The 22,695-nt window shown below is 37.0% G+C and overlaps 2 protein-coding genes and 1 long non-coding RNA gene across 6 annotated transcripts in view; 2 read left to right on the plus strand and 1 right to left on the minus strand.

Annotated features, from left to right (window-relative positions):
• Window positions 1-3,478, plus strand: part of kcna3a (potassium voltage-gated channel, shaker-related subfamily, member 3a) — a 33,620-nt gene extending 30,142 nt beyond the window's left edge. For all 3 annotated transcript variants that reach the window (XR_007186090.1, XR_007186089.1, XM_048199003.1), the window contains 2 exons: window positions 1-112; window positions 3,070-3,478. The gene's annotated coding sequence lies outside the window, so the exon portion shown is untranslated. The remainder of the gene's footprint in view (window positions 113-3,069) is intronic.
• A 5,829-nt stretch (window positions 3,479-9,307) lies between these two features.
• On the minus strand, window positions 9,308-22,572 carry LOC125273544. The gene is made up of 3 exons (XR_007186092.1): window positions 18,705-22,572; window positions 13,890-13,973; window positions 9,308-10,138 (listed from the first exon to the last, which is right to left on the minus strand). It is a non-coding gene; the product is annotated as an uncharacterized LOC125273544 (long non-coding RNA).
• LOC125273543 (potassium voltage-gated channel subfamily A member 2) lies at window positions 14,172-21,284 on the plus strand. 2 transcript variants are annotated; one of them, XM_048199011.1, is made up of 3 exons: window positions 14,172-14,419; window positions 15,514-15,888; window positions 16,972-21,284. In XM_048199011.1, exon 3 carries the CDS (start codon window positions 17,110-17,112, stop codon window positions 18,586-18,588), a length of 1,479 nt encoding a protein of 492 aa, XP_048054968.1. In that variant the 5' UTR covers window positions 14,172-14,419; window positions 15,514-15,888; window positions 16,972-17,109; the 3' UTR covers window positions 18,589-21,284. The 2 variants fall into 2 exon arrangements, with proteins under 2 accessions (XP_048054968.1, XP_048054969.1); XM_048199012.1 differs by lacking the exon at window positions 14,172-14,419 and having other exon boundaries at window positions 15,324-15,888.
• Window positions 22,573-22,695: the final 123 nt, after the last annotated feature.

Raw genomic sequence — 22,695 nt, forward strand, 5'->3', positions numbered from 1 at the left:
GAAACAACATGGAAGACTATCCACTGGAATTCTGGAGTTTGCTGATGATGGATATTAGGCTAAATACTCTTGTGATGTACTCCTAAACAATGAAGACAACAGGATTCAGAAGGTAAAGTGTTTTGCTTTTCTTGAGAGAGGGGGGTATATTTTGCTGACCAATATTATTGGGGTGATTTATTAACAAAGTTTGGGAGGAGCATGTTCAGATAATGTAGGTTTTGTACCATGTTTATGCAGACGATACCGAGCTCTACTTTCCTCTAAAATAGGTACGGATTCAGTGTCCTCTTTGTTGTCGTGTTTAAAGGACAATAAAGGTTGGATGGATGAAAATGCCCTCCAACTAAACCAAAAAAAGACTGAAGTTATTTTGTTTGACCCCCCAATGCCTCTTAGATAATTTAAGTCCTACCCTGTGTCAGAAAACATTCGTGATAAAGTCAAAAATCTTGGAGTTATTTTCTTCTCCTGACTTAAAATTTGAAACACAAATATATTCTGTAGTCAGGGGTAGTTTAGCTTAAAAGCTTAAAATGTTCTTAATTTTACTGATTTGGAGACTGTATCGCTCTTTATGCTTCAAAAAGTTCATATAGAGATTGTTAAACTAATCCATATGAATTTAGTGGTTTAGTCCAAATTTTCTTTGTCAGGTGATGCTTTGTATTATGTTTATTCATTTTTTTCTTTTGTAACATTTGTATTTAAAATTATTTTAAATGTTATATTTCTCAATAATGGTTTCTATCGTAGGGTTATTTTGTGTCTGTTGTGCAGCACTTTGGTCAGCATTCAGGTTGCTTTTAAGATGCTATATAAATAAACCTGACCTTGATCTACCCAATCAGCACGAGAGGAGGCCTATATATATAGTCGACTTACCTCTGTCCTACAACAGTTTTTCAGCATCTCTTCACCACCCCAACTCTTTTCTCTCAATTGTCCCTATCCCAGTCAGGGATGGGGGGGGGGGGAGTACTCTGGCTTCGGGCCAAATTTTTTCATGTTTTTGAAAGAAGTCTCTTTTTTATTTATCAAAAATACAGAAAAAAATGTATTATTGTGAAATATTATCATTATTTAAAATAACCATTTTCTTTTTTAAAATGTAATTTATTCCTGTGATCAAAGCTGAATTTTCAGCATCATTAATCCAGTCTTCAGTGTCACATGATCCTTCAGAAATCATTCTAATATGCTGATTTGCTGCTCAAGAAACATTTCTGATTATCATTAACAACGTTAAAAATGTTTTTTGCTCTTTGTTTGTTGAATAGACAGTTCAAAAGATCATGACGACTGATTTTAAATATATAGGGCATTTGATTGCTTTATTTTTGTCTGTCTGGTTGCTGTTGTATTGGCGTTTTTGTTCTGGAAGACAACAAATGGATTATTTGGCATTAGATTGTTTTGTGGTGAATGGAATGTACTATGCATGGTATTGATTTCCAGATGAACTGCCCTTTGCCCTGCAGAGCAAAAACAAACAAACAAAACTCCACTTCTTTCCAACCTTAATTTGATTTCACATTAGATTAATATACGGTCACTGAAATGAAGCACATCTCAGATGGTGCTATAATAAAGGCTTTCCTCATGATCCTCTCTACAATTCTATGAATAAAAAATACAATTAAAACTATGTGGATATGTCAAAAATATGGAGGATGTCAGTCACATATCTTCTTTTTATTCAAGCAGAACACGTACAGTATTTATATGATATACACTACCGTTCAATAGTTTGGGTTCAGTAAGATTTTTTTTTAAAGAAAAAAAGATCCATTAAATTGATCAAAAGTGAAAGTAAAGACATTTATAATATCACAAAAGATTTCTATTTCAAATAAATGCTGTTCTTTTCTATTCATCACAACTGTTTTCAACATTGATAATAATAAGAAATGTTTCTTGAGCAGCAAATCAGCATATTAGAATGATTTCTGAAGGATCATGTGACACTGGAAACTGGAGTAATGATGCTGAAAATTCAGCTTTGCCATCTCCAAAAAAAAAAAAAAGAAAGAAAGAAATTGTAATAATATTTTACAATACTATGTTGGTGAGCATAAGAGACTTCTTTCAAAAAATCTTTCTTTTAAAAAATCTTACCGACCCTAAATTTTTGAATGGAAGTGTACTACATTAATAAATTGATCTATTTACTGTATGTTGCGACGCACATACAGATGGTTTCAATATCTTGCATTAGAGTAAATAATTGTGTAAATAAGTTTATTTTGCTAGCAAGAAAGACTACACACCCTCCAGTGGCGAGTCGCAGTGCGTCAAACAGTGCCTGCTGTAATTAACAAAACTCATCACTACTTTTTTTTTTTAAATGACAATATTGCAAGCTATTAACAACAAACATTGTTATTTATAGCTTTCATGAATCATGTACAGGCCATAGAATAAATGCCTTTCAGAGGGATTCAAAAATCAAATTGCGGAGGTGCTGGATCCATATCCAACCTATTCCGGCACAAATGATGCCCTTCAGGTGAAGTCATTTTTAATGTTATAATATGAAAGCAAATATAAATTGATACCTTTTGACAGATAATTATGAGTACAGTAAAGTTTTTGTTTACTTAACCCTGCAGGTTCCCTTTAATAGAGCAGATTCTTTTCATGTATGCTTGTAATTCTGCTTTGATTCTTAAAGCTTTTGGCGTTGTTGGGTTACTGGAGCAATTTGCCGACGTATTCATTTTAGGTGCATGTGTTCACGCTCAGAATGTGTTAATAATCTCCTCTAGTCATCTCGCATTTGCTCTTGAGTGATATAACTGTTCTATCATTGTCACCGGAGGTGCCGCATCTGCTTCAGTTCATTAATTAGCCAGAGACAGAGGTCGACCGAAAGGGAGAGAATCATGACAGAGAGACATTATAATGCAGAGCTGTGCTCAAGTAGGCGGTTTAATATAAAAGTCTTTCAGCCTGAAAGATGTGTTTCCCTCTCACTTGAGCGTGTGAATAAACTGCCTCATTTCATCTGTCACATTCCAGCAGCGTAATGTGTTTGTGTGCGTAATACGTTGCGTGTTGTTTCTGCAGGCTTCGGCGGAGATCCACGCAGTGCCTAGGACCGATGACCAATAGAAACGGAGGCCGTTAACCTTTCTGAACCAAAACAGAACTGAACTCACCTTCAAACAACACAGAAGATGCCCGCATATCTCTACTGCCACTTCCCATTTGTGTCACAGTGAGCCGCAACACTCTAGAAGTGGCCTTTTCTGGGGTGAATTCTGCAGGTTCACATTTAATAAGAAGAAAGCAATATGAAGAGAACTGAACTGTCGAACTGTTGGACATGAGCTTATCATCTATGAAACTACTGCCCTCTGCTATCTGGCAGATACTAATCAAGCTGTTTTATGGTGTCCATCATGTATTTACAGTTTAGCTGTCGTTGTGCCAGATGTGAGAACTGTGTGAAAACTAAATCTTTCTTGCTCTTTGACCATATAGTCAGATTTTTTTGTCATGTATTTCCTATATAATATGATAGAATCATCATGCTGAAGTACTTCCATATACAGTGCTCTAGAAAAGTATTTGGACACTTCAGCCACACTTAAAAATGTGTGAAGGTCACTGTATTAGATAACAAAATATCAAACCATGCACACTTTAAGCAGAACATTTAGCAAAAAGATGTTTGTTAGATTTTAAATTATAAAATAATAGATGAACTGTTAAAAAAGACAAAGTCTTAGACACTTTCTGGTTCTCAAACGTTAGTGTATCATCTTCATGGTCACCATGATTTTGTCGAGCAAGACAAAATCCTAAGTTTCTGGATAGGGTTGGGTCTCGTTTGAATTTGAATGATTCCGATTCAGATTCTGCTTATCGATTCCAATTCTTAACGATTCCTAATTTCGATTCCAATAAGGTAAAAGGTAAAACTTAGTAATCATTCACATTTATGTCTTATTGCAAAACATTTCATTGTAGCTGAATACCATAGGCAAAAGTTCCTTGTGTAAGTGTTCTTTAGCCTGTTGATTTTTGTTTATGGTTTAAAAATAACATAGCAAAAACAACTGCTTAACTAATATACATTTCAAGCATTATTATATACAAGTAAACACTCAGTAATTAACAAGTAAACAAATTAGCAATCACACAAATAAATACAACTGAACAAAGATCCGATAGAAAATGTTTTAAGATTTTCAGATATTCAGGTACAGAAACTGTAATCAAATGTAAAACAACACTGCACTTTATAAATAAAATATACATTACAAATATAGTTACAAAAGTTATTCAGTCAAGAACAGCAAGTGAATTTTCTCTTTGTTTTTTGTTGTTTGATTAACATTATTATAGAGATGGCAGGAGGAATATTAGGCTGCTGTCACTTTAAGAGCTGCACAGATCCAATATATAGTGTTACACATGTGTTTACTTTGTCAACCGTTTACGTTCACTTAAGACAAAACCGACCGTGTTTACGAGGATATTTTGACATATTTTTGTGTGTTTTTGTCAGTTCAAGTGCAAAAAACACAGAAGAGAACTCAGTTCAGTATCACGCACTATTCAGTATGAGAGGTGGCTTTCTGTGCACAAGCCTTCGGTCTTCTTGCGTTTGAATGGTTAAAGTCATATTAAAGTGCACACAAAGGAATCAATAAGAGGAATCGAAATTTGAATTTAATAACAAGTATCCGATTCCTGACCTTAAGTATCCGATTCCAGAATTGGAATCAATTTTCGATTCCCAACCCTACCTGGATCACCATATTTTGTTGATCCTGGAACAACAGTTCGGTCTGAAAATGTAGTCCTAATCCTGTCCCTAACCTTAGCCATAACTTATCCCTAAAATCAGAGGGAAATGATAGGTGAATAACACTGATGTAGAAGCACCTAACCCTGGTTCTAATGCTAAACTTGACATAAACTGTAAACTTGTCCCTCAAATCTAATTGGTTGATTGGAATGTTGTTCCAGGACCATATTGTACTTGGTGAAATCACTTTCACCTCATGGGTCATAGTAGGCCTAAATGTGATGATTTACACCTGTGGTTACTCTGCTAGGACACCCATGTGAACTTTAGGAGAACTGATTTCATACATCAACTAAAAAGCACCAAAAAACCAGTTGATTGAAAGACATTGAGCAACAATGGTTCAGAGAGGTGAAGATAATTCTGCATTAGAGTGGAGACGACTCTCGGTTTGTATTTTGTATACCATGTGGTTGAAATTGTCCAAATACTTTTTGGGATTAACCAATCCTAAAACCTAAAACACTCTTTTCTCTCTGAGAAAAGAGACGCAGAAGAATAGATTAAATTTCACACAGGCTCTGCCTCAAAGATGGAGTAGATGAATAAAAGGCATGATTAAACTGAAACATAAAATATTAATAATATTTTTTTATTAATCACAAACCTGAAATTATAATGATCCAGGTCCTGTAGTAGGGCATAGGAGGGGCACCAAATCTTTACAACAGAGCTGAACTTTAAAAGTCACAATTGAGCCTCTTCTATTACAAACAGCAAACCAAACAATCTTTCCACACCCCTCTTAAAAAATATTTGAACATCTGAGCTCAAAAAGAAGAATTAGACAAATATGGAACACTAAATACTTGTTTTGTCAAATACTAGAGTGCAACGGAGTAGTGTTTGGCCCCAGAAGTCACTGAGTGAGTCTACTAGTCAACCATATGGTTGGGTTTTCGCCAGAACAACCCACAGAGCCTCAGAACTGCACGATCTCTGTATTTTTACATAAAACAGAACATGTTTTTATGTACCCAACATTACCATTTCATACCACTTTATGCTGCCTCATGTTCTAAATAATTTGAATTAATTTTATGTTTTCAACCAAACTGAAATAACTAGCTGTACTTGATAAGGTAAAAAAGTATTTATAAAACACCCTAGCAACCACCCAGGGCATGCTAGCAACCACATAAAATAGCAACATCCTAGCAACCACCTAGTAACACCCTATAGTGACCACCCAAAAGACCCTAGCAACCACATACCAAAGCAAAACCCTAAAGGCCCTGATATACTTCAAGCGGAATAAAATTGAACTGATGTGATACCATTTCGAACAATATCAGGCCAAAAAGTTCGTGAAATAGATTACCAGAGCGAACTTTCGGGAAAAATTTGATTGTAAACACCTTCAAACTACCATTGGTCCGTGGTGATGATGTAATAGGTAGGTGTGGTTCAGAGGCTCCACCTACTTTGACATTCATTTCTTCTGTTCAGTCCATCAAGGTCAGACATCTGTGAGTAAAACATGAACACACTATTGAGAGCTGCTTTATTGTAGAAAGTTGTATGAAGTTGTAATTCTAATCAAATTCAATCTGCTTTAAAACAATCTATTGTATAACGTCCGATATAAATAATCTAGACGTGTCTTCACTGGGGTGGCGAATTGCAGAACTCATGTAAACATCCACAACGCTATGATCAGATGCTTTCTTAACTGCCGTTTTCTCACCACTGTCATTTTTGTTGTGTATTTTGTTATTGAGAGGAAAAAGCACAGCGTATATTTACATAATCATCTAAATGCCCCTCTCAGCAGGATGTTCGCTAACAGTATCCCGCTGGTCATGAATTTTAAAAATTCTTTTTACTCCTAAGGGAAGAACGAAAAAGAACTTTATTGTGCGTATATCAGGGCCTTAAACAACCACCTAGCAGCACCCTAACAACCACCCAGAACACCCTACCCCAGTGTTCACCCAGAACACCCCACTGTGCATTTTTAGTGTACAGAAATAGGTATCCTCTAACATTGACATACGGATCTTGATGGGTATATAGAGAGGCCTCAGCAGGTGTATTCCCAGTTATGTGTATGTGATAATAAGATACTCCTTCACTGCTTGAACGAAACAGCTGAGCCTCTGCACATCTCATCAGGGACCAGCTGAGGCATGTCATATGTGTGTTTTTTTGCACACAAGTATACATGTCCTCCTAAAGCTCTCCTGCAAAGGCTGGGGTCTTCCCCCCTCTCTCTGTCCCGCTCTGTCATGCACAATCCCAGAACAGTGTCATTCTAGCACTGCAGTAACTCTCTCTGACAGGCTATTAAACCAGTGGAGATTGGACTCTACGATAACCACTTTAAGTCTAAAAGCTCGGAGATGTTAAACCCCCCTCTGGCCATATATAAAAAAAAATTGTGTGCTTATCACATATGGTCAAAACAGCAATCTGATCTGATATCTAATTTCATGCCACTTTGTTATCTTTATGTAAGCGTAGCAGCATGCAGTGGTGGTTAATCTTCCTCCAATGTTAGTGAGTGAATCCCTTCACATTTCAGCACATAATTGAAGACATTTAACATTATATTTACCTATATAAACGCAAGGGTATTTTAAGGGTCATTAAGGTATATCATGAAATAAGGAAATTTTCCTTATTGTTTTTCCCCCATTATTTTTATTTCCCGTTATTTTTTTTTGTAATGGTGATTCACATTAGATTCTCATTAAAAATTACTGTAACACAATGATTTTATCTGCATAAATTTAAGGCAGTGCAACAAATTCTCTTATAATATATAATTATTTTTAAATGCAATTTAATGATGAATTTAAATGAACATTCTTATTACATTACTTAAATGAGTTTGCTTCCAACATAGAATAAAAATAAATAAAAGATAACTGCAACTTTTAATCTCACAATTCTGAATTTTTTTCTCACAATTGCGAGTTTAAATCTCACAATTCTAACTTCTTTTCTCAGAAGAAATAAATTTGCAATTCCGAGTTATAATGTCCAATTCTGAGGGGAAAAAAGACTGACTTTTTTCTAAGAATTGCGAGTTTAAATCTCACAATTTATTTACCTATAAAATCCAGCCTCATTACTGTACCAGCGGATGAGTCTGGTCGGCCACTGAATCAATTCGATTTCTAGGGCGGAGCAAATCCGAGCAAACAGGAAGCAGAGTAAACCAATCAGAGAAGGGCGGATATGACGTTAGCAAAGCGACAAGAGAGTTAACAGCGAAAAAAAAAGAAAATAATTCATGTGTTTTTGGTCATTTAAAACTGAATTCACGGCTGAATAGAACAAACTCTCGGGTCTCCTGTGCGCAATATTTGTTGATATTGAAGGGACTTTCACCGCACTAGAGTGACGCTGTTTGCGTCACTGAAATAAACGAATCTGATTGCACGGTACGGTTCGGAGTTGACTCGAATCGCGACGGAGGGCGGACTGACCAGGGGTGCGTTTCCCAAAGCGAACTATGGTCGTAAGTTCCGTCGTTACCAATAGAGTTCAATGGGACTTACGACCATAGTTCACCAACGATGCTTTCGGGAAACGCACCCCAGACTGATATATCTTGTAGAAGATATATCAGCCTGGCCTTGCCAGGCAAACAATGTATAGCACACAATTGCAACTTTATATATCGCAATTCTGACTTTATAACACTCAATTGAAAGTTTATATCACACAATTCTGAGAAAAAAGTCAGAATTGCAAGATGTAACCTTGCAATTGCGAGGAAAAAAGTCAGAATTGTGGGATAAAAAGTCACAATTACCTTTTTTATTTTTTATTCAGTGCCAGAAAAGCTTCCATAAGAATGTGCCTAATCATAATGTAAAAATATCAAAATGCAACCACAAAAAAAAAAAACGTAATTTTCGTTATTGTCCTATTGATACTTTTGATTTTTGGGTAAAATATGACCTGGTTTGAAGTGATTTACTCTACTAATCTTGGTCTGGCGATTGAACTTTCAGTTGCAAGTAAATATTAACTTTAAGGACAGTTTCTTATTATGGCTGTACATCAAAAAGAAATTTTTTTGTTAACATGGAATTTCATTTTCCATGGTGTCACAGATAGTGGTATTTATGGCTGCGGGCTGAACAGGAAATGGAGTGTGAAATTGAAGGGAGACTCCGGGAGCACATTACAGGTCTGCCCTTGATGATACTCTACACTGAGAGAACAGAGCAAAGACTTTATGATCCATGAGGTCAGAAGTTAAAAGAAGAAAAAACTTGACTTGAAATAAATGTTTGTGGTCCTATAATGTACCATAGGAACAGAAGGTCAATACTGACCAATACAATAACAGATAAAAAGTGGAAATATTTTATAAGTTGTGAAAAGTGAAGGTCAAATAAAGGAACCTCCTCAAAATGGTTTAATAAAGAGCCATTACTCACTCCTGTCTTTTAGAAGTGAACAGTTTTGTGTTCCAGGTAGTTGCTGGGTAGTTGCTTACTGGCCCAAAATAAAAGAACCCACCTCCAGGTCTGTCTGTAGATGGGGCTTGGGTTTCCCCTTCAATTATTTATTTCACCAATTTTATTATCTGGCTAGCAAAAATGAGGTAAAGTAAATCTGATTACTTGGACAAGGTATTATTATTGGACGATTTGAGATATTAATCACGTCCTTAGCAAAAAATAGTGTGAGAAGATTACGTGTCAAAGCTTAACACTTAGATTTAGAAGTTTGTTCAAGTCACTAACCATAAGAATGAGCAAATAGGGCTAATAATTGGTTATTGAGTACAATCATTTTACTTCATGAGGATGTCCATTAAACGCTGAGTCATGGCTCTTTTTTCCGCCTCTGTTGTGGATCACTTAGAAAACCCTGCAGGCATGACATCACATCTGTGGCCAAACGCCAGTGATTCCTCGGTCTGTGTGATGTCATCACAGCTCTCATCCCCTCCAATCTGCCTGTGGAGGGGCTCTAGGTGCTTGTCGCCATAGTAACAAGAGGAGCACCATCCAATGATAGCAGAATGTAACAGTGGAGACTCAGCTTCACAATCTAGTTTTATTCACAAAATTGTTTCTTGATAATATGAATGTGATTTTAAGGTGAGCGTGCACAGGATAATATCAGGTTTATTATACGGGATCAAGACAAATATTCCATTATTTATGTTTGATTTGTTTCTTTTCTTCATTACACGCAGTTAAACAAATTGTAATGTCATGGTCCTTATCTGTATGTGGGTGTGTCGCTGCAGGTCGGGATAGATCTGCTGCAGTGAGTAAGTGACCTTGAGCCGATTCCGGGTCCTGGCTTCCTGCCGCTATCTGCTGCCTCCTGGCTCAAACTCAAGCAGCGCTGAAAAACAATGAAGAGTCACTTAGATTTATGGAATTATTCATTATAAAATTGAAGTTAAATATACATGCTGAGATCATTTTTTTGTTTTGGCAACAAACACAAAGAATCCTGCTGCATACGAATCAATCAATTTGACCACTGCACTGATATATTTATTCATGCAAATCAGTAGCTGGGTTTCCAATCACATATTTTTTGGGATATCACATTAAAGAATGCTGGACGGAACCATCAAGATGCAAAAAAAAAGTGCATAAAAACCTTATACACTCAACTGAGGTGGACATATTTTTATTCAGTAAAAATACTTGCGCATAAACTATGATGAAAACACATTTACTTACTACTTTGTGTGACTTTGCTTCTGCAGTTAGTGGTAGGTTTTTTAGTCACCCTAGTGACTCAAGTATTTTGAATCCGTTTACCAAAAGATTGTTCAGATTTGTGCATTGATTCAGTGACCATTTCTACAGATTACAGATCTTTGCATTAGCAGGTAGTCTTATATTTGTTATGCGAGGTTACATAATACATGTCATTGAAAAGTTTACATAATACATGTCATTCATTACTCTTTAGCCTTCTTGTGCTTTATTAAAGCTTAGTTCACCCAAAAATGAAAATTCTGTCATCATTTACTCACCCTGTTGTTGTTTTAAATGTGTATGAATTTCTTTCTTCTGCTGAAAACAAAAGAAGATATTTTGAAGAATGTCGGTAACCAAACAGTTGATGGACCCTAATGACTTCCACAGTACATGGAAGTCCATCAACTATTTGGTTGAGGGTGATTAAATGACGACAGATTTTTCATTTTGGGGTGAATTATCCCTTTAAGTAGAGACTTAAAGGGTTAGTTCACCCAAAAATAAAAAAATCTGTCATTGATTACTCATCCTCATGTTGTTCCACACCCGTAAGCCTTTGTTCATCTCCGGAACACAAATTAAGATATTTTTTAATGAAATCAGAGAGGTTTTTTTTATCTTCCATACACAGCAATTTAACCACCACTTTCAAGATCCAGAAAGGTAGTTAAAATAGTCAACGTGACTACAGTGTTTCAACCTTAATTTTATGAAGCGAGGAGAATACTTTATTCAACAATATCTTCTTTTCTGTGTCATTCTTCTACACAGTTCCAGGTTCTATATGTCAGAACGCTGACTCATTATTGGTTAAATTTCTCTCTATGGAGGATATGAAAACCTTTTGGATTTCATCAAAAATATCTTAACAGAAATTAAATTTTTGGGTGATCTAACCCTTTAAGTAGAGTGTTTAAAGGGTTAGTTCACCCAAAAATGAAAATTATGTCATTAATGACTCACCCTCATGTCGTTCCAAACCCGTAAGACCTCCGTTCATCTTCGGAACACAGTTTAAGATATTTTCGATTTAGTCCGAGAGCTTTCTGTCCCTCCATTGAAAATGTTTGTACGGTATACTGTCCATGTCTAGAAAGGTAATAAAAACATCATCAGAGTAGTCCATGTGACATCAGTGGGTCAGTTAGAGTTTGTTGAAGCATCAAAAATACATTTTGGTCCAAAAATAACAAAAACTACGACTTTATTCAGCATTGTCTTCTCTTCCGGGTCTGTTGTCAATCCGCGTTCACGACTCCGCAATGACGCTGTTGACGTGTTATCTGGTGCGCCCGAGCTTTGTTTACAGTCTGAGGGAGACACACGCTGTAAACAAAACAACCTTCGCAAACATGTCTAAGGATTTCGACACAGAGGAAGACTTGCATTTTTTTGCTCAGCCATATTTATTTGAACCCGAATACACGGACGAAGAACTAAGAGCGATGGAAGAAGCTCCTAAACAGCAGCAACCGCTGTCACAAGCAGCATCACTGTGGAGTCATGAACATGGATTGACAACAGACCCGGAAGAGAATACAATACTGAATAAAGTCGTAGTTTTTGTTATTTTTGGACCAAAATGTAGTTTCGATGCTTCAACAAATTCTAACTGACCCTCTGATGTCACATGGACTACTTTGATGATGTTTTTATTACCTTTCTGGACATTGACAGTGTACCGTACATACATTTTCAATGGAGGGACGGAAAGCTCTCGGACTAAATCTAAAATATCTTAAACTGTGTTCCGAAGATGAACGAAGGTCTTACGGGTTTGGAACGACATGAGGGTGAGTCATTAATGACATAATTTTCATTTTTGGGTGAACTAACCCTTTAAGCATCTTAGGCATCTACGAAAACATTTACAACAAAGCAGATCTTTCATTTTTCCTCCATTGTGTGAACTGACAAGCCACGTGACTTAATAGTTTGCTCAGATGATTGGCTGCTATTACAGCACAGAACTGTTCGGGCATATTTGATTTTACATATTCTAACCTTTTAAGCAAATTACATTTTTGTTGTTGTTGTTAGAATGCCTGGCAAAATCTCTGCATCACTCCATTAAAGATAAAGATAAAGTGAATATAAGATAAAGGGAAATTTGATAAACACTAGCAAATCTGTCCTGGTCCTCAGCTCGAAGCACCATTGCTGACCCGACAGGACAATCTTTTTAATGTCCTTAAAAGCTTTTCCTTACCACCGCTGTTAACTTAACTAGTATACATCGACTGTATTGTCCCTTGTGACTGAACTTGTGTATTTGTGTGACCGTGAGAGGGCTTCCAGATTGACCCAGGATCAATAGGACTTGGCGTGTGACCGTGTGAGTGTGCTTCTAGAGTAACCCAGGATCAATAGGGCTTGGCACACACTTGCATTTCCTCTCTTTGGCCAGTCTTAAACACACATCTCACCCAAGCACAGATTTACACTAACCTCTCAGTTTTAATTAAAGCGTGTGAGCTAATACAAGGCGAAGTGCATGAACACTCCTTTGTATTGGCTCTCTCGTGAATAATGGCTCAGCTGTCAGAGAGATTTCCTGAACATGTGTGCATGATTGACATGCAAGCTCTGGCTATAAAACAAACAGCGCAGAGCCTGTCACAAACCCCTCAGCACAATCTGTATGCAAAATCATTCCTTGAAAGCATGCAGAATTCAAACAATGCACTAAAGGAAATTCAACTGAAATCAAATAACAAATAATTCATTTGCAATGAATTATCATTGATCATTTATCATTTGTAAATCAAACGTGAAATGCAACAAATTTGAATTAATTAATCAAATTTCACAGCGAAATGAATCCGGTGTTACTGCATGAGCTGTAGACTGTAGGAAAGTAAAAGATGCCCTTCTGATTTACCACTGCAGCAAATGTCCAAATCGGTTGCTTTTGTCAGCAGCAAGACAATTTGTCTGTATTGTTTTCATGCCTCAACCTTCATATCCGATCAGTGTAAAATCATGGATAGACAGAAAGGTCAAAAATGTACTCTACAGCTGTTCGGAATACTATTTCTGCAGTATAAAGTATGCATATTATGCTGTAGCCTATAAAGATTTACTACATTCATGGAATACACAGATCTACCAACACTAACACATTTGAGTATAACTGCATATACTGTAAACAATTCCACAATTTGACAAGTATAGTGTGCAGTATGCAGTAAACAGTACACTATTTTGAGATCTTCATTGTTTAGTTATTTCACTGGCAACAAAAAAAAAAAAAAAAATGGTAGCCTATACAAAGCTGTGAAATGCTGAGAATTAATACTTATGTCAATTCTCAAAAGAATAACAGAAAAATAACAGCTTTACTTTATACTGTAACAAGGCATTTCAGTGTATTTACTTACAGAGTGTGTACTTAATTTGATGAAGACTTCTTGTCTTGACCGTTGATGAAAACTGAATATTGTCAATTTGGACGTCCTACATATCTGGGGAAATACACACATGGAGACAAAATTGGTTATATAGTTTTTAAAACGCATCAAATTTGGCCACTACAGCAACTGTGAGAGACAATAACAAAACACAGGGCACGTATTGTCTTGTAGAGTATAATGTATTTATACCATATGTTGTAAGGTAACTTAGTTAACAATTAACGGGTTTTACGGTCTAAAATGGATAACATTTTTAGAGTGCGGGTCATGGAAACACCATTCGTGACGCGTCCCCTTTAAACTGCCCACTCTGCGGATAAAGTGAGGAGTGGTAGCGCGGATGGGGCGCGCGTGTCTGTAATACAAGAGTCTCTTGGTATGCACAGCAACGATTGACTGCAGATTCCATTTAACGCTTTAACTAACCGACTAATGGCTTGTTGCGTGAACATAACGCAACAACTACTGAGACGTCGGCATGCGAGGTAGACGGACAGGTAGGAAGAGATTCGAGACGTCTGTCGCTGCAGACTTCTTATGTATAATGTTTTGCATCTGTTCCCATGTCAACATGACATCGTGACTGAATTTGCATTTGTCCTGTATTACAATCACTGTAAAAAGAGGTAAGGTGCAGCTGTTACATTTAGGATCATTTTTTACTAGATCTGAATCAACCTGAACTCAGATTGATTTAGTCAAATGAAAGAAAAAATTTGGCTTGAATAAAACTGTTAATATAGCAAGTTTAGGTTACAAGACAACACATTTTACAGTGATAGTGTCATCACTTGTCAGTTAGAGAAGATATCTTTGCTACAATATTAAGTTTTTATTAGATTGGTTCATGGGTCAGTGATGTACAATTCATTTTTAGGCTGGATGTATTAAATGTAGTATAAAATATGGTAAAAATGCAATTCACACAGACAATTACTACAATACACCTCTTCTATGAACATTCAGTTTCTAAATTAATAGTCATCTTGAGATTTTTATGGGGCTTAAAGAAAAAAATAATTAAAATAACTGACCAGAGATTGTTAAAATGGAGGGTTATTAAGGCTGAAAATACTGATAAATTATTTTATTTGTTAATAACATTGGAAAAAAAATTTAAAATTTAATATTTTCTAATATTATGTGGAAAAACTTTTTCCAACTCAGTCAGTGGGGTGTAACAAACATGCATATAGCCATTTTGTTGTCATGTGACAAAAATAAATTCATAACATTTTGTTCAGAGCAAATGGAATAACACTAAGAAAACTTTTCATACATTTAAAAATCTTTTTTGCAAATATATATATATATATATATATATATATATATATATTATAGGTTTGAAGCATTTTAGTTAAATCACATATTCAAGAAAATTCTTATTATCTCAGACATATTTTGTCATTGACCCATTGGCAAATTCAGTAGTTTATCAAAGTGCGTTCCCATTAATTGAACACATTGCATGTCCAATTAATGGATGCTATCACTGCAAGACCAATACTTACTTAGAGGACAAGCCTAACCTGTGCCTATACTGCAAATGTTTCACATTCACCTCTACTGTCATTTGTTGCAACCTGTCTAGCAAAGACCGTGGCGACCTGCTTAATGCCTCCTTAAATGTGGAATGAAGAGACACCCCTTCCTTTGCATCATTTGCTTTTTTCCTGCACTTCCCTCCTTGTCCTTCTCAAACAACCTGCCGTGTGGAAGCTTTGGGGTAGACGAGGACACACCCGCATACTGTACCTCTCTGCCCCTCCTCCCTGCCTGCCCCGTTATGCACAATACGCCGGTGTGCCGAGAGCTACGGCAGACAGTCGCAGTCAGGATTTAAAGAATCAGATGTGTTTGTCATTTTCATCGCGGTCACACAGATGCCGGATTGCTATCCTCACCTCGAGAAGGCTGTCGTGACTTCTGGGAACCTGAGGGGTGATTTAGAAGTTTATCTAAGCAGGTATAATGTCTCAGTTCTGATTATGTACTCTGGACATGAATGCTTTATTTGCTATTTGTAAGTGTATTTCATTATCTAAAGCTATACATCATGTATATAATGTATAATATAATGTGAAGGGATCTCAAGAGTAAAAAGAAAGAGAGACCACTAAGTCTTGTTTAGCCTAAAATGTATTTTCCTGCAGTTTAATATTTCATAGGCTGCTTCTGCTGAATATTTTAGAGCATGCTGGCACCGTTTGGGACAAGTAACATTCCATTGAAACCCGTCCAGCAAATATGTATGAAATGCATGCCATATGCGGTTCTTTGAACGTTCGGGTATTTCATGGAAAAGGAGGAGAAAGGGATGGGGAACACACGCTTGCACACGCTGAATGGATGCAGCATGGTAATGTAGGATGTGCATGCCTCATAGAGAAGGGCCTCTTTCACATGACTGCACTGCGAGAGATGCAGTTTTATGTCAATGGATATTTGTCCATTGCCGAACACCAGCCAGAACTGACAGGGCTTGACGAAGAGTTTCATTATATGGTGGTTTCTTTTAGAAGAGAAAGGAACTGATTTGCATGTGAATGCATAACTAAACATGCTGTTTTATAAATTGTGCTGTATTTTTAGATCTTCTTTTGCCTAAGCTTTGCTATTTTTTTATGCATGTGCGGTATCTCTCATAATTACTTTACTAGGGACATACTAGTATTATGATAAACATATATGTTAACATAAATAATGCGGAAGATTTACCCATTTCAAGAAACGTCATCGTTAACATTTTATCCCTTACTTCTCTTAGTTCTTTTTTCCTTTAGAGTGAAAGTAGGCAAGGTAGTAAACTTAAGTGTTTTTATAGATTTGGCCTTTTTTCTCAAAGTGTAAATATTTAAACGTTATTTGAAAATTAAAATGATTTAGAATTGTAATATTTTTAAACACTGCCACATGACGCATTATCAGAAAGTGTATCACTTTACCTGTACTCACTCTACTTTTGTTGCAGAAAGCCTTTAGACCCTCTATAGACACAATATTAAAGATATCTGCATGTTGTCTTCAAACATCTTTTGTTGTCTTTCAGTCGACCCATCCAGTAGCACGCTGTGGCCCTTAGTGCTCTACGGTGTCAAGCCCCCTTCTGTGTGGATTCCCACCCTGCATTTTCCCACCCTGTGGTGCCCTGCCTCAGTGAAAAGTGCAGGCCTCACCCTCCTGCATTATGACTGTGGCCACGGGCGACCCCTCAGATGAGGCGGCAGCACACCCTGGTCTTCCTCAGGACTATGACCCCGGAACAGAGCAGGACTGCTGTGAGCGAGTGGTCATCAACATCTCGGGTCTGCGTTTCGAAACGCAGCTTAAGACCCTCTCGCAATTCCCCGAAACATTACTGGGGGACCCCAAGAAGCGCATGAGGTACTTTGACCCCCTAAGGAACGAGTATTTTTTTGATAGAAACCGCCCAAGCTTTGACGCCATCCTCTATTATTATCAATCGGGCGGAAGGTTGCGGCGACCCGTCAACGTCACTTTGGACGTGTTCTCGGAGGAGATCCGTTTTTACGAGCTCGGAGAAGAAGCGATTGAGATATTCAGGGAGGACGAGGGTTTTATCAAGGAGGAGGAGAGACCGTTGCCTGAAAATGAGTTTCAGAAGCAGGTCTGGTTGCTGTTCGAGTATCCAGAAAGTTCTGGGCCAGCCAGGATTATAGCTATAATATCAGTCATGGTCATCCTCATCTCCATTGTCAGCTTCTGCCTGGAAACCTTGCCCATCTTCCGCAGCGATGAGGAGGAGATGCACAAAGTCCCCACTAACGTCAACACCACAACCATTTACACATCCAACTACTTCACAGACCCTTTCTTTATTCTAGAGACGCTTTGCATCATCTGGTTCTCCTTCGAGTTCTTGGTGCGGTTCTTTGCCTGTCCTAGTAAAGCCAGCTTCTTTGTGAACATAATGAACATGATTGACGTGGTAGCCATCATTCCTTACTTCATTACGCTGGGAACGGAGCTGGCGGAGAAAGCAGAGGATGGGCAGCAAGGCCAACAAGCCATGTCTCTTGCAATTCTGAGGGTCATAAGACTCGTACGAGTCTTCAGAATCTTCAAACTTTCCCGCCACTCAAAGGGACTTCAGATTCTTGGCCAAACCCTCAAAGCCAGCATGAGAGAATTAGGTCTACTCATCTTCTTCCTCTTCATCGGAGTCATCCTCTTTTCTAGCGCCGTCTACTTCGCAGAGGCAGACGAACCCGAGTCGCAGTTCTATAGCATCCCGGATGCCTTCTGGTGGGCTGTGGTTTCAATGACAACCGTTGGTTATGGAGATATGGTGCCCACAACCATTGGAGGAAAAATCGTCGGATCCCTCTGTGCCATCGCTGGCGTCTTGACCATTGCCCTTCCCGTGCCCGTCATCGTCTCAAACTTCAACTACTTCTACCATCGAGAAACAGAAGGCGAAGAGCAGGCGCAGTATCTCCAGGTTAGCGTCCCCAAAGCTGATTCCCAAGAAGAGCTGAAGGGAAGTCGAAGTGGATCCACCATCAGCAAGTCCGACTACATTGAGATCCAAGAAGGCGTCAACAACAGCAATGAGGACTTTCAGGAAGAGAACCTCAAGACAGCCAATTGCACTTTAGCCAATACAAATTATGTTAATATCAAAAAAATGCTGACAGATGTGTAGTCATTTGTGGAGCAGGTCCAAACTGAACTTAAAAAGGACTAGTAAACCATGTTCGAAGGAGGATTGTGAGGTCAGAGAGCCTCAGTTATTGACATGAGATTTCCGATCTCCAATACCTCATTGATAGTCCAGGTCCGTCCACAATCCAAGTATTCACCAGTGTTCGCATGGAGTCATCTATATCATCCAACACCTTATCCGGAGCAGGAGCCAAGTATTTATACGGAACTGCGGAACACAAATAAACAGCACATGAGTGTCAATATATTTCAGTCAACATCTTACTCTCAAAGCCAAGCTTCGCCAAAGAAATGTCATTTGTGTGCTTCATCTGCTGTTATAAAGGTTTGCCGTCACATTCAGTACATGTATACGATGCAAAGAATACTCACAGGAGTTTCATCCACTCTGCTGCTTGTTAACGAACACCAATATTCACCGATTCAAGACGGTTGTCTATTATTTTAGTGTTATTATAGTGATCAGCTGGGAATGTCATTGAAAACTGCTTGCTTCTGTGTCGATAGTTGTGTGTGGATCCAAAACACGTATGTATGGACAACACTTGTATCAACTCCTTCACGATTATCCTGCTGCAAAGCTTTTGAAGACAAGATGAATGTCTCTACATGCCATATTTTGTTATTTATAGTCTACTGTTGTTCAATGGCTTTTCCTTTTTTCATCTCATATCACCTTTCAACCATTTTTGCAGTTCTTCAGGATAAAGAGCATACAGAACATGTTAAATGATAAATAAGCAAAATAACACCCTAGTGCCACAGAAAAAATGCTTGATGTGTTGTGTAAGAGCATACTGTTCATTGTATATTCTGCGAGCTGCAGAGATAGTCCGAAATGTAGTTGATATTCAAATAACTTTGCCACTTAATGAGCCATATTGTAGTTCACACTTTAATGTCCCCAAGCACATTTGTAGCAATGATGTCAGATTATTTTTAATCACTGGCTTGTCTGTCATCTTGAAATCATTTTCAGGTGTTAGAAAAACCTTGATAGAGTGTGTTAGATGTTTTGTCTTTTCTTTTACCGGCTTTGATCAAGAAAAAAACACTGGTATTATAGTGTTGCATGGCCTCAAAATCAATCCTAATGGCATGGATTTTCAACTCAAGAGAAAGTGATATACAGAAACTAGTCAGCTAGATATTACGACAATATGTAACTTGCTCTGTAAATATACATATATACATTTATTTTTATCTGTTTCATTGTGATCCAAAGGTGCTGTTTTCAGGTTTTGTTTTGCAAGCGAAACTATAAAAAGACACTCAGCATTGCATTTGGACGGACAGTGCAGCATTAGGGCATTGATTGCTGGGACATTGATTGTCTTAGTTTCAGGTGACCTTGAAATCTAGATTTACTTGGCTCTTGCAATGATGACTGTTTAATAGCTAACAGTGAATCAGCAGAGAGCTTTGGAAACTATGTAAGTCAATATCGTCTTCTTTTGATTGACCTTCTACAAAAGTTTTGGCTCCAGCCACAGTTGTTGCATCCCATCCTCTCATTAAACATATATTATCAAGTATAGCCATTATCAAGGCAGTATAGCCATTATATCGTATCAAGTATAGCCATTATTTCGAGCATCTTATTGTTTTCATGCTCATCTTTACACACAAAAATTGACTGTTTGTGGATGGTTTGATGATTTGACTATTATTTAACGTGGCACATGATTGCGTACCCTTAAGTTTCTCACCCACATCTATTCCATTATCTCACCTGGGCTGCAGGTGCCTTTGTCTTTGTTTCTCTATTTTTATTTTTATTTTCTAGCAAACTTTATGTGCTGATGCTGCTAATTTAGAAGCAGATACTGCTTTCACAGCTGCTGCTAATTATGTTATCTTTTTTTAATTCAGAATATAGACATCACTGCAACGCGCACAGTTCGGGTAGGTTTAACGAAATGTACGAACCTCAATGTCGCCATACGGTGCACAGCCAGTGCCTAAAATATGTACTAAACTTATGTTTGGATGCTTTAAAGCTGAAGTGTGTATTATTATTATTTTTTTTTAAATGGTTTCTTTTGTCTTAGCTGCAAGTAATCCTGGTCACCCTTTGGTCCAAATTATCACTATTAACTAAATATTAACTACGACTTTTGCATTAATAAACTCCTAATTACTGCTTATTAGTAGTTAGTAAGGTAGTTGTTAAGTTTAGGAATTGGGTAGAATTTGGGATGTAGAATATGGTCATGCAGAATAAGGCATTAATATATGCTTTATAAGTACTAATAAACAGCCAATATCCTAGTAATATGCATGCTAATAAGCAACTAGTTAATAGTGAGAATTGGACGCTAAAAAACTAAAGTGTTAACATAATCCCTTCATGGACTAATTTCCCACAAAACACTGTGGTGCTTTCAAATCCTTGCTTTGCTTAGGCAGCCCAACACCACAGCATTGGCTAAACCAATAGTGTGATATAAGGGTGAAACTATCTGTGTGTCTGAGCAATGGCAGATGAGGAGTGTTTGGAAGATCTGTTTTGAAAATAATCATTTTTGTAATTCTATATAGGAGAGCAGACATTACACACTTCAGCTCTAATACAGGCAAACAGCAGGTTTTCTATGCATGACATTGGACAGTATGCTGTTAGTGAATCAGATGTATCATCCAAATACATATACATAAACATTGTCACTGTAACTTTATATTTAATGTGTGGCCATAACATATATTGTGCTTTTGGTGCTAGACCTGACAGTATGAAATGTCAGGGCTATAACAGTACCTCTTTGAAGCCTTCTTTTTTCCTCGTTGGACAGGCACATCTGTGGAACACTGGAATACTGCAGTCATTGCTTTGCGTGCAGGTGCACTGGCTTCTCGCATTACTTTTGCATTGTGTTGATTTTCTAAATGTCATTTGAAAAGCTAAATGACAGCATTGAATGTCACAAAATCATATTTGTAAGCATCTTATAATCAGTCCATGCATTGCCACGGTTTAGAACGATGTGAATCAATTTATGCAATCTATTTTTTTGTCTTCACAATGTTTTTGTTTAAAAAAAATGTCAGGAGGAGAGAGAAAAAGCTTGAAGGCCAAATTCAATCAAAACTGTATAACCATGAAACCACATTTCAATAAAGTTATATTGCTATTATTAATTCTATTAAGTTTATCACACTGATTTACACCAGTAATTTAATTTTATTTGGTTTAAATTAAATATAAAATTAAATTAAATACTAATAACATAATTTTAAATGAACATTAAACATTGCATAAAATAATTAAGTCAACATGAAACAATATTCACAACCCATATAAAACTTTAGTAATGCGATACATTTCCAGGTGACATAGTATTTTGGGGGGGTTTGCCTGATTATGAGTTTGCCAAAACAATGCTAATGCTTATGTTTGCCTAAATAGCTATTTGGCTATTGATTAATGTTATCCAACACTGTAAGCCCAAATAAGTTGGCAAAACTCAAAAAAAAAAAAAAAAAAAAAAAAATCTGAGGCAATCAGTTGCCTCAAAATTTTTAAGTTAAAAAAAATCAAAGTTTAAGTAAGCAGAACTGGCAGATTTTAATTTTAACTCATAATTTTAATTATTCTTAACTTGAAAAGTTTGAGTACACTAATTCATACATTTAACTTAAAATTTTCATGTAACCTCAATGTGAACATTTTTATTAGTTTAAACTTAGCTAGCTAAAAAAAAATGGCAACTTGCTAATTTGCTAACATGTTAACAATAGCATGGTATAGCACTTGCTGAATGAGTGCAGAAATATAAAGCATTTAACATACTCAAACCAAGCCACATGCACCACTTGTCACCACTCTCAAAAAACCCACCTTAACAGAAACTCTTCTAAATTAGCATAACAAAACATTAATCACTACTAAATCTCCCACTTAAAATTAATCTTGCAAAAAAACATTATGTAACACTTAATTTTAGCATTTACTCTCCCTTTCGAGTGTCATGGGCAAAGCATGCTGGGAAATAGAAATCGCAGCCCAGTTTCAGTTAAACTTAAGTTTGTCTGAATTAAAAGAAATAAGTACATAAAACTCAAAACAATGAAACAATTCAGTTTACTT

Source organism: Megalobrama amblycephala, linkage group LG8 (genome assembly GCF_018812025.1).
Source record: "Megalobrama amblycephala isolate DHTTF-2021 linkage group LG8, ASM1881202v1, whole genome shotgun sequence".
Classification (NCBI taxonomy): Eukaryota; Metazoa; Chordata; class Actinopteri; order Cypriniformes; family Xenocyprididae; genus Megalobrama; species Megalobrama amblycephala.

Bases quoted from the DNA above. Each gene is read 5' to 3' on its own strand.
- LOC125273543 (XM_048199011.1), top strand. From the start codon at position 17,110: ATGACTGTGGCCACGGGCGACCCCTCAGATGAGGCGGCAGCACACCCT.